This window comes from Lactuca serriola, chromosome 9, assembly GCF_051521515.1.
Source record: "Lactuca serriola cultivar US96UC23 chromosome 9, Lser_US96UC23_V15, whole genome shotgun sequence".
Taxonomy (NCBI): domain Eukaryota; kingdom Viridiplantae; phylum Streptophyta; class Magnoliopsida; order Asterales; family Asteraceae; genus Lactuca; species Lactuca serriola.
In genome coordinates this window covers 183329215-183347281 of record NC_136416.1, presented here as the reverse complement: position 1 = coordinate 183347281, position 18067 = coordinate 183329215, and the positions used below count along the sequence as shown (strand labels likewise).

The window sequence follows — 18067 nt, the reverse complement described above, 5'->3', positions numbered from 1 at the left end:
AACCTATTTATTTAAATGGGTTAGATGGGTTGACCCATTTAACATAAATGGGTTGAAAATCTCAACCCAACCTGCTAATTTTGGGTTGGGTTCGGGTTGGGTTAGTGGGTTGGGTCAGTTTTTGCCAGCTCTAACCTAAATATGTTAGGGGTAAAATATTCTTTTTACTCTAAGTAGGGATTTGTGATTAATGATGTAGATCCCACTGTTAATTAGATTTTATTTGGTAATTGATAGCTCAGGGAGCTGTAGGACCAGCAGTCATGGATCATTCGTTTCGTTCAGCTTTTCGAGGTGAGTTTTCCTCAACGGGTTTAGTGGGTCTAAGGCACCAAGGTCGACCCTTGTTGATTATGTTGATATACTCGTTGTCTGTGTGATGCTTGTATGTGCTTGTATATGTATGTTTATTGGGCGAGGCCCTATTGCGAGTGTGGGCGGGGCCCGTTATGCGAGTGTAGGCGGGGCCCATTATGTGATATGTTGATATGTGATATCTTGGGGAACTCACTAAGCTATGTGCTTATAGTTTCGGTTTACGTTTCAGGTACTTCCGGTTCCAAGGAGAAGAGCTGGAGTTTAGTGCATCACACACACCATGAAGATTTCGCATTTGATATTTACTCTGATTTTGATACATTGATTTGATGAGATGTATGCAGTGTAGTCAAACCATTGTTCTCAACGGTTAATCGGGTGAGTTGGTTCTTCCTAATAATCATGGACTAGGATTTGTGATAATTGGTCGGGGTGGATATTTATGGGTGTAATGTTTTATGAATATCTAAATTATGGGATATATTTGTATTATATGGTAATAGTTGGATAATTATAAATTATTCTCATAATATTATTGTGGGTTTGAAAACCTTATGTGTCTTACCAGTTTTTCCAATCTGACCCACTTAAAGATATACATCACAGGTAACAAAGTTAAAAATGTTGGAACTTGTTTAGGATTGTTGTGTGATTAAGAGACAACTAGAAATATTGTTCATGGTCAATAGGTATTTACGTTGTGACAATGTTATGTATTGATTATGATATTCTTAGACTTTTTGTATTTTGAAACATTTCTGTTCAAAGATTCCGCAAAATGATTTATTATACTTAGATTTTCCGCAAACAAATGTCACAATAACCATTCAAACCAAAAATCAAAAGTTCAATGAGCTACAATATCATTTCTCGAGTAATTTCCAAGTTAGTTGGTTTGAGTTATTTATGTTACGCTAATTCACCAAATCCACAATGAAAACTGATATAGATAAATTGTCTAATATCAAGGTTCTAAATTGTATGAGGCATGACGACAAGATCAAATATCAAGCTAAAACAAGCTTTGTCAGTTTTTCAAAACGTGATAATTTTATATAAATTAAAAAAGATAAATTACAAAATAATATCAAATGTATCAATTTTCAAAAGCGTTATATCATCACTTAATATCAAAAAGTTAACAAAAACTCAATTATTTCATGTCCAATAAAAAAACAATCAAAAAAACTTATGAGATAAGACATGCTACAACACGTTATTTAGGCGCTACGTTTGACAAACCCACATTTGATGTTTCAAGATGGTTATTCCATGTCTAGGACCATAACACGCGTGAACATGTCTTTTAAAACCATAGTCTATATACATCCTACGACATAAACAAATAATAACAATAAAATAAAAATATAATTAACGTTCAACTTTTGTTAGAAAATAAAAAAAAAATGTAGATTTAGAACTATATCAATGGGTACGCGTCGTTCAAAAAAAAAAAAAAAAAACACAACATAGACTATCGAGAGGAGCCGTATTGTATTTAATAAAAGATGAAGTCTTTTTAATATAAATAAACACAAATATTTCTATTTCCGTATGAAATCTATATCCAATAATTTCATCTGTCCTTTTCACCTTTACAATTGAATTATATTATATACACGGAATTAAACATTTTTAAAAATTAAAAAATAAAATGTATATGCACTTTTTCTTTTGGTTCCATAATAGGCAGACTACATGCTACCTAGTCTTCACCCAAACCCAAACCCAAACCCAAATCCAAACCCAAAACCCAGCCCTAACCATAGTCCCGACCCTAAGCTATGTAATTGGGTTCTGATTTGTCGTCTTCCAAAACAGACTTCACATGTCGTGGTCACCTTATCCAACACTTACCCACCCTCTCTTTTACCTTACGTCCCCTTCACTTTCGATACTTGTCAAGTCTTGCCCCCATAAGTACAAAACAAATCTTTGATTTATTACAAACTCATGTCTTTTCTTCCATAGTTCCATTTTTAATTCCTTTTTTTTAACCAAAAAAAAAATCTAGCGTAAAATTATAGCAAGTAAGAGGTCAAGTCAAGTGCGTATTAGAGATTCCTAGTACGAAAAGTTTGATATGGATAAGAACAAGCCATCCATTAGCATCACTTTATAATTTATACTCCCTCCCACTACTTGCCTACTTTCCCCACAAGTAGGGGCACTTGACACTGTTTGGCAACTCTCATCCTCATACAAATAAGGAAAGCTAAGTCCAACTACAAACCCCACTAATCAATTTAATAAATTGTTTTTGTTTGTATACATAAAATTTGTTTCTTTTTTTTCCAAAAATAAATTTTGCATCAACAAATTTTAACATAAGAGTTACAACTTAGAAGTAACCTTGGGCGAGACTTTTTAAGTTGGATTTAAATGCTTAACCCATTAAGCTCATTAAGTAAAAAATAAAAATAAACACTTAATCCAATAAGCTATACACGAGAGAAAGTCATAGAAATGAGACTTTCCCTATTAAGTCATAACTTTTTACAAACAGTTGTTCAACGGGTGGTTGACCATGGATTCAATAGTTTTTTTTTTTACCTTGAAAGGCTGATTAGATGTGATATGCATTTACATAAGTGTAAAATCCTTAAAAATCCCACTTTGAGATGTTTGATTTCATCTGTAATTTCATCTGAAAGTGATGAAGAAGATGAATTTTGTGACTGGGTTTCGATCTGACATGAGAGAATCTCGGATGGGTAGATACCCCTGTTGGAATTTCATTAGCCACGTCAGCAATACTAAATTATATTGTTAAATAAATTTTAATATAAAAATGTTTAAAGGCACCTTTTTAAACATGAAGTGTCTAGAGTTACTGTTGCCTTTTTTCGGGTGATTGAATTAAAGAAGTAAAGCTCCAGATAGAGGTGTTTGTCTGAAGAAAAAAAAAAAGTCAAAATGTGGTCAAACTTAGTTTGACCAAAAATGTCATTTTCAAATAATAGAAAATTAATTACCCAAGGATACGTGGAATCTTGCATGAATCAGGTTCTTTAGTTCTATTCTTGCAAGTTGTATTTCCTCCATCACATCAACCAAATTGCCCAAAACAGAACTATTCATCTATTAAAAAAAAAAAAAAAAAAAAAAAAAACTTTTCAGTTTTTTATAAAAGAAATAAAAATAAAAATAAATAAATAAATACTTACTTGGGTTTCATATGCTAAACTTGTATGATCAATATGTTTTTGTGTTGATAATCCAACATTAAAGACAAATCGAAATGCAATTAAAGCATCCATATCTTTGAAATTCTGTAACGCAATAAATAAGGTTGTTAATAAAATAATATAAAGATGACATATTACATGAAAAGTTCCAAATAAATATTTTAAAAATAATATCTCACCTTAACTATATTCGTTTCATTTAATATATAGGAAACAGATACGCTTGTAACTACACCAGAAATAACTGTGAACCTTTGAGTCATTAGGTCAAGGTAGTTAAGAACAAGATAATGATAATCTTTGCTACTTTTTAAATCTTCTATAACCCAAAGCTGAAACAAGAAAAAGAACAAAAAAAAAGGTAAATAAAAGAAGTTTTATATATTAATTAATAAAATAAACTAATATTTTGAAGTATATCATAACCTGTAAATCCTTGCGTATGATTTGACACTGTGTTTTTTTCATCAAATGATTATTAACAAATGCAACAGCATCAGTAGGGTTAGCTTCTTGTTTCAATATGTGAAAAGCTTGTATCAAGTCTTGAATTCTTTTATCTGTATCTTTTATTGCTATATTCAATGTAGTCACTTTCTCATTGTTAATTTGTCCCTAACATAAAATATAAAATCAAAATTTGATAAAAGAAATGACAATTGACAAAACAATTTTTTTATAAAATTTCAAATTTTCAATACCTCTTGGTGATGAATAACTTGATGATTTAGTAGATTTTGAGGTGAATATTTCAACTTCAATGCTTCAGATTCTTGAATTCCAAAAGCAAGTGATTGCATATTTTTCTATATATAAAACAGAATTTAAAAGAAAGAAATAAATATGAATTTGATTAGATAAATTAAAGGGAAGTATTGAAAAATATTAATATTACCAGTAATTTCTCTTGTTTCACATGCATTAGCTGCAACTTTGCTTTCTCATGCAAAATTTTGCACAGTAGCAATCTTGTTTCCATTGCTCTGAAAATTCAATATTTTTAACTCAAGAAATAACTGAAATCTTATATATTATATGTATAATAAAAACAATGTAATTACCTTTTGTGTTGAATATTAGAAGAAGGATGTAGAATGGTCTGTATAAATCAAAGAATGATTTCAATTTTAGAAGGTAAAATAGTAAAATAAATAAATCAAGATAAAGATATAATAGCCTATAAGCATGTAAACCTGAGACTTAATTTCATTAGAAAGAAGCTCATATGTTTTTGACATCTGAAGCTTCTCCAGAATATCAAACAAACAATCAATCTGCAACAACAGAGCAATGTCAAGATATATTAAAGAAAGAAAACAAAAAAAAAAAAAAAAAAAAAAAAAAAAAAAGATAAACAGGAAAATAATAATAATGATAATAATAATAATAATAATAATACCGCATGCAAATTCATCTTATCAACTGAAGGTGAAAGAAGTTTTGTTTCTGTTAAGAATCTTGAACTCCACTTGATTCTAGCAATTTTCTCAGTCATCATATCTTCTGGTTTTCTTTTTCTAGACTCTACATTTTTCACAGGCAAAGGGGCAATGCTGTCATTTTGCAACACACTGTACGTGTCCACAGTCTTACTCCCAATAATGTTGTTAAAATTGGGTTGAGGAGATTTGTTGTTTTTGTTCAAAGTAATCAAGGGATTCATCTTGGAAATGCCAAGTAAAGATTTGGAATTTGAATTTTCAAGTTTAGCATTCAAAGCAGCAGAAAAGGGAAAGGCCTCTAGGATTCTTAGTTTAGAAATGCTTTTCTCCAAGGATGAAATACTTCCACCATGTTTTTGGGTTAGAAGAAAACTCGGTTGATTAAAAGGAGTCAAAGTTCCTGGAGATTTATATAGGTTATCATCATTTAAAAGCATGTGATCTTGCATATCAATGAAATGTGTTATTGATCCTGTTAAAGGAGATTTGTTTTCCTTTTCCATGATATCATCTGCTTGAAAAACCATATTCTTGAAATTTGGAGAACTTTGAGTTTCAATCAAAGATTCCATGCTTGAGTTGATACCAAATGCATTCTTGGTCTTATCTTCCACATAACTAAAATCCATGATATCAGACTTGTTTTCCTTGTTTGCTAAAAACTGTTTTCCATCTTTAAGAGGTGACTTTAGCACAGAAATATGGGAGACCACATGCAAATCAATGTGTGCATCAGATGCAGGTGATATTGATAACTTCCCATAGTCATACTTATTGTGATATTCTCCAACAAGACTCATGTCATTTGATTGAGAATCAATGCTGAATTTAGAGGTAGAAACATCAGGTTGAAAATTTGGCTTCTTATTCAGTGTGAGTAGCATGGAACTTGTTGGGGTTTTCTCATCAAACGAAAGGTGATCAACATCACCCCCTGTGGATGTTTTCAAATCTGCTTCTGAGTCTGATCTAGCAATGCTATTGAAATGCATTGAAAATGATGTGGAGTCCATGGTTTGATCATGATTCCCATTTGATGTGGCAGAGTCTGACAAATCTCTTTTAATAAATTTTGCAGATACAGGACCAAAAAAATTATCTTCTGCAAGCAGAAATGTATTTGGACAAAAACAGTTAGCAGCATTCTGAATTTATGTGGACAAAACATCATACAACTGGGAAAGACTATGGTGACACAATGATATCAAGAACTGTAACCCTACATAGATTGTTTTATGTACAAAATAGTGAAATACTCTAATAAAAATTCAGAACATTCTATACAGTTGGTTATTTGGAGAAGCTGATATCACAAATTATATATGGTCTTGGACTAGCTAGCATTGTTGCAATTTGCAATCAACCCCAAATCTCAATCGTGCTTATGCACTACTAACTTATTAAGATGACCAATTTCCAACTTTGAGCTTAAAAAGATCATGCCAATTTTATTTCCTTTAGGAGGTTTAGATCTCCAGGCTTTCCCAATTTGTTAGTTAACAACTAATGCTCGTTAGAACGCATATTTAATATATCTCAAAAGAGAAGGCCGGGCAAGCAAGATATAGTAGTTTTATAAGAACATGCAGCAAAATATGAGCACAACATTGCATGAAATTAAGTAATTAACATATTGAGATGTGAGAATTCACGTGAATCAAGCGAAAAAAATGATTAGGATCAGGAATACTTGCCATCGTTGGAGGTAGCGGAACCAATAGCGCTTCCACCGGAGGACGGTGACCGAACCACCCGAAAAAACGGACTCCTTGGACCGAGTTCATCCGTATCATCATCTTCGTTGTCGTCTTCTTCGTTTCCGAAAAACTGCTTCAGCTTAGCATCTCGATCAGAAAACCCTAGGTCCTCGTAGGGGGAGCTAGGAGCATTAGCGTCCGGAGGTGTCTCTTCATCTCGATCAAATATGTGAACCGAGGTATTCTCCGCAAAGCTCACACGCCGAGACCTTTTCTTATGGAATGCCGTGGTTCCTTCCTCCGATTTCGTGTTAGAGTGCTCTTCGGCGGTCACCGGCGACGCCATTGTTTGTTTCAGTTGATAGATTACAGTAATTAACAACAATTCGATGAATTTGATTGATCTATAGAGCAGATCGAGGATAAGGTCCTACCAGTGTATCAATGGAGTGATGAATGAGAAACGCTTTTGTGCGGGAAAACTGCAGCGTTTCAAAATGCGAAAAACTTTCCGAAGTGCTAGATCCACTCAACGCTAAAATAGTGAAATTACATCCACGCCCTTCATGTTCAATTAGAAATCCTTTATTTTTCTAGGAGCACGACTCTATTCAAAATTTCAATTAAAGTCATCCCAAAGAACCAAAATATAGTTTTATAACTTTTAAATATATGTTATTATGATATTTTTTTATTTGTACAATTTGATATTTTATATTAAATAAATAACCATATTTAGTGACACTAGTTAAATACTTTTTCATATAATTGCTAGTCCTAACTTGATTCCAATAGATGATGACAAATTTTGCAATAAATGACACCATAAAATTTGTCAAACTTATAAGTATGTATAAAATGTCTCAATCACTAATAGATTGTGTTCACTAATACTCTCCTAATTTTCTTATTCTATTACCATTTTTAGACGAGGACAAGTGAAATAAAAAAATTTATTAATTTTTTTAACTATGACAAATATCAAAATCTTAAGTGTTTAGGAAGATGGTAGGAAAAAAAAAATAAAAAGATATTTAGTTACTACTAATAGATTGTTTTGATAGATATATAAGATCATATTGCATTTTGGTAGAAAATACATAAAATCATTTTGAGACCGGTTGATGAAAATTTGTTAGTCTAAGTTATTGTAGCTGATTTTTTTTGTTTATGATTGACCCACCCACGTTAGCAATGTTAGAGATCTTCTGGTTGTGTATGTATGTATACATACATACACACATACAAACACACCTACATGTAACCCCTACTAGATATATGAACCCAACTAAACATTATGACCACTTACATACATTCATGCATATATTGATATATACATGCACAAGGAAAATCTTATCTAGTATAGCCTTATAGTCTATGCAACATAAATGATTTTATCATGTGAGAGACTATGTTCTCCATATAAAAGGGGTGTTTGGGATTGTTTTTTAAATGACTTTTTAATTTTTGGTTTTTCCAAAACTCAAAAGTTTCAAAAAAATGTTTGGCATTTACAAAAGCCTTTTGAAGTTAACTTTTTGACAAGAATGAATTTGTGATTGTTCAAAAGACAAGAAATCATGATTTTTTATGACTTTTACCTTCTTAAAAGGTAAAATTACCTTCAAAAGTCAAGAAAACATTAGGCAAACACTTTTTAAAACAGACTTTTGACTTTTATCTCCCTTAAAAGTTAAAGTCAAAGTGTTCTTTTATAAAAAGTTTCAGCTTAAAAGTAATCTCAAACACCCCCAAAGTTCTGTCAAATAAGAGCAACGTTGTTCGTGATCGTGGAAACAAAAAAAAAATATTCTTAGGAGACAGTTTTCTTTGTAAGGATAATCGAGTGTTGTTTTCACTTTTATATGATTAGAGTGGTTAAGAATCAAGCATGTTCTTGATTCTTCTTAGGCTTAACCCCGACATCATATCTTTTGTTGAAAGTTTGTTCTTATTATAATATAGAAATACTTGGCATATTATACATTGTTGTTTGAATGTGATTTCAATGCTTTTCATCCCACCCAAAAAAAGAAAAGATAAAACAAAGCGGAATATGACCAACTCCAGATCTCTCGCTTGTCCAAAATACATAAATACCCTCATTCTCATCACCAAGACTTGGAAGCTCATTAAAAAAATTAGCAAAATTCTGAACACCATTGCTTCTAGATTCCCAATTATGATGACAAATTGACAATAGTGCACATACAACAAAATGTAGCATATAACCATTGTTACTTTTCTAATGTCAATATGAAACAAAAACTACAAATGGAAATGCATAAAATGGACTACACATAACATCTCAGTGTGACAAGAAACCTGATTTCAACCGTATAAAGCACGCCATGGCTCTTTTTCATGTTCTTTTGACACCTTGTTTGGATTCCATGTTATGTTTTCTTTCACAAATTGCAAGGAGGAAACACTAGCCAAAGTTTCTCCTATTTTACAAATCACCTGTGAAAGAAAACAAAATGATCAAAAGGTAAACACGATGAGAAGGGTATTAACATCTTTTGCACACACAAGAAGATCAAAAGAAGATCAAGAATAGGTACCTCAAGGTCATTTGTTGTACTTTTATGTTGACCAATTTGCCCAATGAGAATGAATGCTGGTGTCTTCAAGACACGGACCAATTGAAGAACACAAGATAGCTGTTCATGGTGAATCTGCATCGATGAGGGTGCCTTTTCATGTCTGGTAGCTAGGGTTTGCATCATGTCAGTTTGTGGGCCGATTTGGATGCCATAAACAGATTCATCTGGCGAGTTTTTTCTTTCCAGCTTAATCTTTGACGAGTCTAGAATGAAGGGAAGGATCAATGAAGGCATGTTTGACTTGTCTTCTCCTGCTAATGATGACAATACTTCACTAATGGCACATGCCAATACAGGAGATTCGTACTTTTGCATAACCAAAATGGAAACCTGGTGAAAGGATGGAAGCCATAGGACATTGTTATCACAAGAAATGGTAATTCGTTTGAAAAATCAAACCACTCATAACAAAAATTATAACTATAATCAGTTCAAAATTCATCTCAATATTGTATTTCGCAGCAGTAATCACACAATAATTTAGGTAAATTGAAGAAGCGATTTGAAGCGAATAAGCGTACTAGCATATCCAATTCTCGGAAGTTAACTAAGTTGTGTTAGGTTGCGCGGATTGCTTAAACCTAACACGAAGAATTGAAAAAACCTAGCAATCAAAGAGTGATACCTACTTGAGGAACTCTATTGCGATCAACGAAGTGAGTGATGTTTCCGGAAGCTCTGACGCCGGTGATTCCATATCGAGCTAGTGACAGATCGAAAGACTCTGTTCTGTAAAATCAAGTAACAAAAGACAACAGATTATAGGATGAACTGAGCGGAAAAATACCGAAACAGCGAAAAGGAGTTGTAGAACTAACGAAATTTGAAGAGGAGAGTTGGCGTTTGGTTGAAGGCCGCCGGTGATGGCGGTGGCGAGGGCTTTGTCGAAGATCAAGATTACTTGTGGAGCAGTCTTCATTGCTTTCTGTTTTGCCTATGGGTTTTGGTTGAACTTGAACTTGTTGATACCCGAACCAAGTAACCAGGTAGTGGTTCAAATGGTAGGTTTTAGGCCTTGGCCCAGCCCATTTCATTAAGAATAATTTAGAAACAGATGCGAAAGACTTTACCAATAAGACCAATTTGAATGAAACCTGTTAGAAAAAATGGACAATAAATTATTTTTTTAATTTATAAATAAAATTGATTTTGACATAGTAAATTTATTATTTTTTTAATTTTGTGTTAATACTAGATTTGAGAGGTTTTTCATTATCGGTTTCCATCCATTATACTATCTTATATGCCTGAAAAACATTTTTTCTAAAAATTAAAAGTTGAAAAATATCGTTTTCAAAAGTTAAACATTGTCGTTCCCTAATATTGGTTTCATTGCTTATACTATCTTGGTTTAGTTCCGATCAACCATGAAAATATCGTTAAAATGCAACATCGAAATCAAGTTCGAGAAACTACAGAAATGGCGAAAACAAATATATCTTTTTTCACACTAGTTTTTAAACTGACAGTGACCAGTTCTTATAGGATTGGATATTCTTACACAAAACATCTTTGGATCTGATCCAGTTTGAACTTAATCTAGTTTTGATTTTGTTAATCCGATTTGAAACCATCCAAATTTCCAAAAAAAAAATGATTTGTGCACCTCTACCGCCCATGGTTAACAGAAAATAAAAACTATTACAGGTTTTAGTTGTTAACCATGTTTCTTTTTCTTGTAATAATGACGAATATTACTAGATTTGGAAAGTACACTTGCACATGTGTGTTTCTAAGACTGAATCATGTAAATACTCAATTTCCTTCACTTTTCCCCTCTTAGTTCGATCCCTACCTCGCTATCGTCACAATCTCTTTAACTCTCATGCATACTATACATGCATATGCACCACCTTTGTTTATACACTAAATATCTAAGTGAATACTTCAATTGTACCCTTAATATATCACAAAAATCTTTCGCTCTTCCTTCATTCTCTCTCACTCACGTACACCATACCCCTCATTTTCACTCACCTAAATATCTAGCACATACTTATATATTCACGTACACCTAAATATCTAAGTGAATTTCAAATCATCACTTTAACAAGTGATTGCATAGTTACTTTCATCTTACACATAGATATGAAGTATTTAATATTAATACATGCTATATGTGTTTATTATCTGTGTTCTTGATATCTATGCAAGATGAACGATTTATACATGTTTTACTTGATTTAAACTGTATATGTATTTTTATACCTATAAATATATTGGGTAAAGATGGGTAGATGAAAGATGATATGGATGATGAGAGATGAAAGGTGAAATAGATGAGAAAGGTGAAAGATGATGAGAAGCCTTGACTTTAAAGTTGATATAGTCATCTAACAGAGTACAAATGACAACCACGAACTATTCTAGACAGTCCAGTGGAACGCTAGCAGGCTCGCAACCTATAGGTGTTTTTGAACTATGTGTTCACTAGATGTACTTAAAAAACCCTGACAGCTATGGACTTAGTGCTTTATATATGAATATTGGCAGCTATGGACTTAGTGCCTAATAGATAGCATTGGCAGTTGTGCCTAATAGATAACATCAGTAGCCATGCACTTAGTGCCTGTTAGATAAACATTGTCCATGATGGACTTCGTGGATATTCCTTATAACAATCCTTAGGAATAAATAAATAAATAATAGATGATTGTTAGGGCAGAACCTTAAAAATAAAGAAGATAATGGAGATGGGAAATTAGGTTAATTGTTTGACGGTTAAACATAATAATTATATTATTGTGGGTTGAAAACCCTATGTGCTCACCAGCTTTCCCAACCTGACCCACTTAGTTTATTTGTATCACATGTAGCGATATTAAGATATATTCTGCTGAGAGATTCAAGGAGTTTTAAACCACTAGTTTAAACACTGTAAGGCTTGTAATATTTTGTTATGCTTATGTTTATGTATTGACGATGACATCCCAATATTTTAATATAAATAAAATACATTTCTTCGAAAATTCTTTGATAATATCATTATCATGTTTTCTGGGCACAAATTCCATGATATTATTCTTCAAAAATGATACTCTGATTTTTAAATATGCATAAACAAATCGGTCTTTTCTGGCCGTGAAATTGAGGATGTCACAAGGGCATCCTCTCCAGACTCCAACCCTTTCAACGAAACCCTAACCCCTCTACTCCATTTTTAAGCTCATTTTGGTATTCTTGGTGGTTCTGGAGGTAAGAAGAAGACTTTTGTGGTGTAGATAACATCTTTCCACGCTTAGGGGTTTCATTTGAGCATCTCATGGACCATTGTGAGTAATCAAGTTCCAATCTTTATGCATAAGGCTTCTAGATCTATGATTTTTGGTCCTTTTTCTCTTCATTTTGGAAAAGTTTGGATGGATTCCATAAAGTTGGCAACTTTATGGATCCTTGAGGTCCCTTGAAGATTATATGTTATGGATCTGAAGTTTGTTGAGTTTTGATCATATGCATGAGATTTTGGTTATATTTTCTTCATTTTGACCTATCATGAGCTCAAGACATGCATTGGACATGCATGTCTATAAAGCATCGATCTTTAGAATGTTTTTGGAGTATGAAGGCCATCAGGAAAGTCAGGATGAGTGGCTTAATGCATTATGTTGTCCCAAAGCAGTTTTTATGATGTGACCATTTGGAGGCCACGACGTGACGATGGGTAGTCACCGGCTGTTTTGGAAGGAATCTGTCACAGCATGGTGGCATGTCTATCACGACGTGATAATAGCTTTGTAACACAGATTTTTTTTTCAAAACAAATTTTTCAAATTTCATAATTCATAATAAGATCAAAATGTATCTTAAATCATAAACATCCATCTCAAGATATAAGTAATCAAAAACATCTCCCCAGAATCTCATAAAAATACTTCAACAATGTGTACAATCAAGCCGGCGCCTTCCCGCGATCCTCGCTGGTACCTGAAACACATTTCACACAACACGATAAGCATAAAATGCTTACTGAGTTCCCAAAAATACCACATATAACACATACGCCACTCAAGGCTACAATATGACCCTCTGGTCGGTGTGTCTCAGCGGAACCCTCCAGTTCCGTATCGTTGGGTCCTCCGACCTGGTCTGTCTCGTTGGACCTTCCGGCCCGGTCTATATCATTGGACCCTCCGGTCCGGTCTATATCACATAGCATACATATATCACAAACACATATACATAAATAGCACATAACACATAACACATAAGACCCTCCGGTCTGCTCAGGGTTTCCACACTGGGTAATGAATAGTGAGAAGACTCACCTCGGGAATGTCTCAGAAAGTTACTGATGGGTTTTGGTCATAAGACATCCTATGTGCTCATACAAACCCTAATGCTCGGATCTAGGTTTCTCTATTATACATGCTTTGAATCCAAGACTATAAACCCTAATTCTAGCATACAAGTAATCATATTAGATATTAGAATAGGTTTATAATGTTACCTTGATTGTTATGTAGCAATAACAATCCTAATTCCTCCTTGAATTGACTTTGGAAGGCTTAGAGTCACAAGTGTCACTCCTCTAATGGTTCACAAACACCATAAGCAAAAGAATGAAGAAGAGAGAGGATGGAGGCTGCCCAAAACATGTTCTAACCCTAGAAAAGAAGTTCCCCACGTTTTTGAGCCTTAAGGGTTCTATATATAGTGAGACTATTAGGGTTATCTAACAAGGAAACCCTAATTTGGTTGCTTAAGCCCTAAGCAACCCATAGACTCCTTTAATCAAGCCCTTGGACGATTTCCTTATGGGCTTCCCATAAGAATTCGTCCACCTCTTGATTTAAGACAATCCATGGCCCAAAGTGCAATTATCTTATAATTACAATTCCAGTCCCTTAAGTTTAATTAATCTCTTTTAGTCACAAAACTAATTACTAATTAATTATTGACTAATATTAATTAAACAATATGATTTCTCCTTTAATATAGTATTCCCATAATATATTAATAAATCATATTTAATCCTTTCTCTCCATAATTCATCCTATCAAGTTGCTTTGGTGAAGGCAACCCAAAAGGACCATGCACCATCGGGTCAAGTACATACCAAAATAGTTATGGACTTAGACACTAATCCAACAGTCTCCCACTTGGATAAGTCTAACAACTATTCTGCGTATGACTTCAGATCCTGATCTGCAATCGTAGCTTTCTAAAGCCGCTGTCAACTCTGATCCTATCAGATACGCGTGTCCTTAGATAAGGGATCATATATTCCTCCATTCTAAATATCATATGAGATATGATTTCAAATCATTCTCTTTGTACTATATCTCAATTCCCGATTTATGACGACTGACTAATTGAACAAATCAAATTAGCCCTAGCCCGGCCGAGCATTTATGTTTGTCATCACAAAATCATCGAGGGGCCCAAAGATATCGCTTTTATCCTACTTTGAATAAAAGGAACGGATAAACTTTGATATAATGCTTGCTTGCACTCACTCACCGAATCACACACAACAATATGTTTTATAACACCAAGTTACTAGTGCGTTTACATATTATCAATGTGCAACCGATTTGCAAGATACAACTCACACATCTCAGTTTCAAGAATATAAGTTGTTATCGTCTCATCAATTACTCGTGATACAATTCATGGAGTGATCCAAGTGAGCGTGGGTTTAATCCAATGCTCAAATTCATGTTCATAAGCACTCATGAACGTTGCAACAAACATTTGCTTATGTCTAATGCTCTTTAGACAATCCACACACCAATTCACGACAGTCTTCATTCATATCTACTTCCACCATATGAATGATTGTGGCCCGTTTGAATAATTCGATTATTCTTAATAAACTCAATTATTCTGGAAGTCAAAACATGCAAAGTGAAACACAAGAATAATACTAATCCCATATGGCCTCAACCCTTTGAGCATAAATAAAACACCTTTTATTTATCACCATATTGATTACTCATTATTTGTCGTTTCGGTTAATCAACTTCTTACTTGAATTACAACACTTGTCCCATGCTCCTAGCATGCACACAATGTTTACCTATGGTTCTTACTTTGTGAAATAGATCAAATTGAATACATTTCCAATCTTTCTCATTTCACAACTCCAAATCCTTTTTCCATAAGTTAAAGAATATCAAATTCTTGCTACTTATAGAATATGCTAGATTCTAACATTCTATGCAACTATCCTTTCGTAATGTCACTGCACCAAAGTCACAAAGACTATTGCCAATGATATTACAAAGTCCTCTATCGAAGATTGTTACAAGACAATTCCTTAGATATGATGTCTCTCACTCAAAGTACATTCCTTTGAACATCCTTTTGCATAAAAGTTTCTAATCTAGTCATAGATTTTTCAATATTCAATTCCCAATATGAATACATTTCCATATTTTCCATATGACAACTTATTCTTAATAGAATCTTGTCTATTCATAATAATGTCGATATGGTCCATCCAATACGGAAACATTTCCATATTTTCCAATACTATACTTCCAACTACTCACAAGCGACCAATCCTCGTCGAACTTTGGATTGTCCTTTAATAGTTGTTTAATTATTTTAGTCAAAACCGATTCTAGTCCTTTTTCCCTCTAAATGCGCTAGACATTTGGAAAATTTTAGAATGGTCAAACATTAAAGCATTTGCAATCGATCCTATACCCGAAGCGTATGGGACACGACGCATAATGTTTTATTTGCTATGTTCTCAAATTTCGAATTGTGAAGAGGAATGTCGTAATCATAATCGATGAACACACTATGTACCCTTGACTAAATTTATTAACATTTCTCAACCTAATCCTTTATATTTGAAATGAAGCATAATATTTTCTCCCTTAATTATAGCAAAACAACTTTACAACCCTTGCGACTTTGCAAGGTATAACTCTTGTTTTCTATAATTAATATTGCCAACTTGCAATACGTGCCTTAATAATCATATAGTCATAACATTTATGCTCTCACTATCATGATGATTATTATAAAAACATAACACTTATGCTCCTACTAGCTTCGACATGTATTCATCTTAACTTTCAGAAAAAAACAATGCTTATTGAATTTCTTAAGTTCATGTTTCTAATACTTAGTGCTTTGATAATCTTTTATCAAGGCTTCTTGAACTTATACACCTTTGCCTTAGATAGTTCATATGTGTGTCTAAACAATTAAGACTAATTGCCAAACCTCATAATTCAAATCATGGAAAGGGATACCGTAACCATAATCGAATTTGAGAATGCAATTTTACAATCACTATCTTCTTAAAATCTTTCTTAGTGAAAGCATTTTCTCACAATCATTTTCATGAAGGAGGAAATCTTATGACACTTAGATTTGAGCGGTGTATGTGTTCCTATCCATGTGAATTTGTTAAAACCAAAGTTTACGACAAATTCAAACTCATATGGACCGAACTTTCTTAATCTTGATTTCTTGCCTTATGGTAGCACAGCTGCCCACCACGTCTTCCAAGTAGTTAAGCAGCTCACATTTTCCTATCAATGTACCTTTCATTGATTAAGGTGCTTTGCCTTTTATGCGTTCAAAATGAGAACTCATAGAACTCACATGCATAATTAACTCGATTGGATTGGCACGAAAACAAAATAATGTCATCACGATAAGTTTTAAACCTCAACTCGTGTACTAGTGATGATCGATAAGGTTTATTTGATTTGTTCTTGAAACCTTTCAAGACCATTAAGACTCCCACTGACTCCTTGACATATAAGATTCTCTTGTCAAAACATTTCTTGACAAATAAATATTCAAGAGTTAGTGTAGCTCATATCAAAGTACTTCATAAATTGGTCCTAGTTGGTCTTTGTCTTATCCAAGACATCACAACTTTCCACATTTGATGAATGTTATAAACCTTACTTTTTCACTCGATGTCACAATCTTAACTTTAAGATTTGTTATTGGAACGAAGTATGATTGACTTATTGATTTAACCATTTCTTCAATTCTTGATTCCTCTTCTTAGACATACAATTGTACTAAGACTCATTTAGAGGATCAATTGAGATATGGTTCTTAATCATTAAGACCTATCATAAAGCATAAAAGGTACTCTCCCATCTTCTTAGAATGGAGAAACTTTTATCTTTCTGCCTACTTGATTCTTCTTATTCGTTCTGCTATTGATCTAAACCCTTTAATCAATTCAGAATTACACTTAATCTTGTAAGTATAATCATATTTACTAAACCTTTAGTAAATCATGACGAATATCTTTGTTACTCTTATGGTGGACTTGATCAACACGCAACTTTGTGTATTCGATCTCCAAGTCCTTCACTTGACCCTTTGTCAATGAATTAGTCTAATTTCCAAATATGAAATTTCTCATTCATCGTGCAACCAAGTTGCATAATTCCAAATTTCTGTCCAATTGAAACTTGGGCGATGAGAAACTCTCCCTATTTGGTAAATTCTCGACTTTTCCATAAACACCATAAATAAGAATCAACTCCATTATTGCTAATAGAAACATTTTAACATCAATTTTTCATACACGCCATTGTAAGGATAAATAAATAAAATTTAAAATCAAAATTTATTTTATTGCGGAAAAATTTGTCCTTACAATGCAACTCATTGAAAAACTTATGCCAATACATCTTTCTTAGCAATCTAATTCTAACTCTAAGTAGTAGCTCAAGTGTCTAATCTTCGAGAAATGCGATCGAAATCCATTCTTTCACGGTTAGATACAAAACATCAATTGTAATCTTATCACATTATGTATTCAGAATCTAGAATGAAGCTTAAAAGAGTTAGTCAATGGATTTTACCTAAATTAGAGCCATACGTTTCGA

General features: G+C 33.2%; 2 protein-coding genes across 2 annotated transcripts; both read right to left on the bottom strand.

Moving 5' to 3' along the window:
* Positions 1–2726: 2726 nt before the first annotated feature.
* LOC145076907 (uncharacterized) lies at positions 2727–7174 on the bottom strand. The gene is made up of 12 exons (XM_079022703.1): positions 6643–7174; positions 4906–6050; positions 4700–4780; positions 4568–4605; positions 4402–4489; positions 4208–4312; positions 3933–4121; positions 3686–3838; positions 3486–3590; positions 3294–3399; positions 3124–3211; positions 2727–3042 (listed from the first exon to the last, which is right to left on the bottom strand). Exons 1-12 carry the CDS (start codon positions 6989–6991, stop codon positions 2868–2870), a joined length of 2622 nt encoding a protein of 873 aa, XP_078878829.1. The 5' UTR covers positions 6992–7174; the 3' UTR covers positions 2727–2867.
* A 1621-nt stretch (positions 7175–8795) lies between these two features.
* On the bottom strand, positions 8796–10223 carry LOC145077055 (uncharacterized). The gene is made up of 4 exons (XM_079022832.1): positions 10070–10223; positions 9881–9980; positions 9210–9581; positions 8796–9108 (listed from the first exon to the last, which is right to left on the bottom strand). The coding sequence occupies exons 1-4, from the start codon at positions 10168–10170 to the stop codon at positions 8977–8979; spliced, it is 705 nt and encodes a 234-aa protein (XP_078878958.1). The 5' UTR covers positions 10171–10223; the 3' UTR covers positions 8796–8976.
* Between the last annotated feature and the right edge of the window lie 7844 nt (positions 10224–18067).

What these genes read in the sequence shown, in the direction of transcription:
- LOC145076907 (XM_079022703.1), bottom strand. Translation starts at nt 6,991, where the DNA reads ATGGCGTCGCCGGTGACCGCCGAAGAGCACTCTAACACGAAATCGGAG. An exon ending in TTCCGCTACCTCCAACGATG is followed by an intron (nt 6,051 to 6,642) that starts GCAAGTATTCCT and finishes TTCTGCTTGCAG; the next exon opens with AAGATAATTTTTTTGGTCCT. An exon ending in TCTAATATTCAACACAAAAG is followed by an intron (nt 4,490 to 4,567) that starts GTAATTACATTG and finishes TTGAATTTTCAG; the next exon opens with AGCAATGGAAACAAGATTGC.
- LOC145077055 (XM_079022832.1), bottom strand. Translation starts at nt 10,170, where the DNA reads ATGAAGACTGCTCCACAAGTAATCTTGATCTTCGACAAAGCCCTCGCC. An exon ending in AACTCTCCTCTTCAAATTTC is followed by an intron (nt 9,981 to 10,069) that starts GTTAGTTCTACA and finishes TTGATTTTACAG; the next exon opens with AACAGAGTCTTTCGATCTGT. An exon ending in GTACAACAAATGACCTTGAG is followed by an intron (nt 9,109 to 9,209) that starts GTACCTATTCTT and finishes TTTCTTTCACAG; the next exon opens with GTGATTTGTAAAATAGGAGA.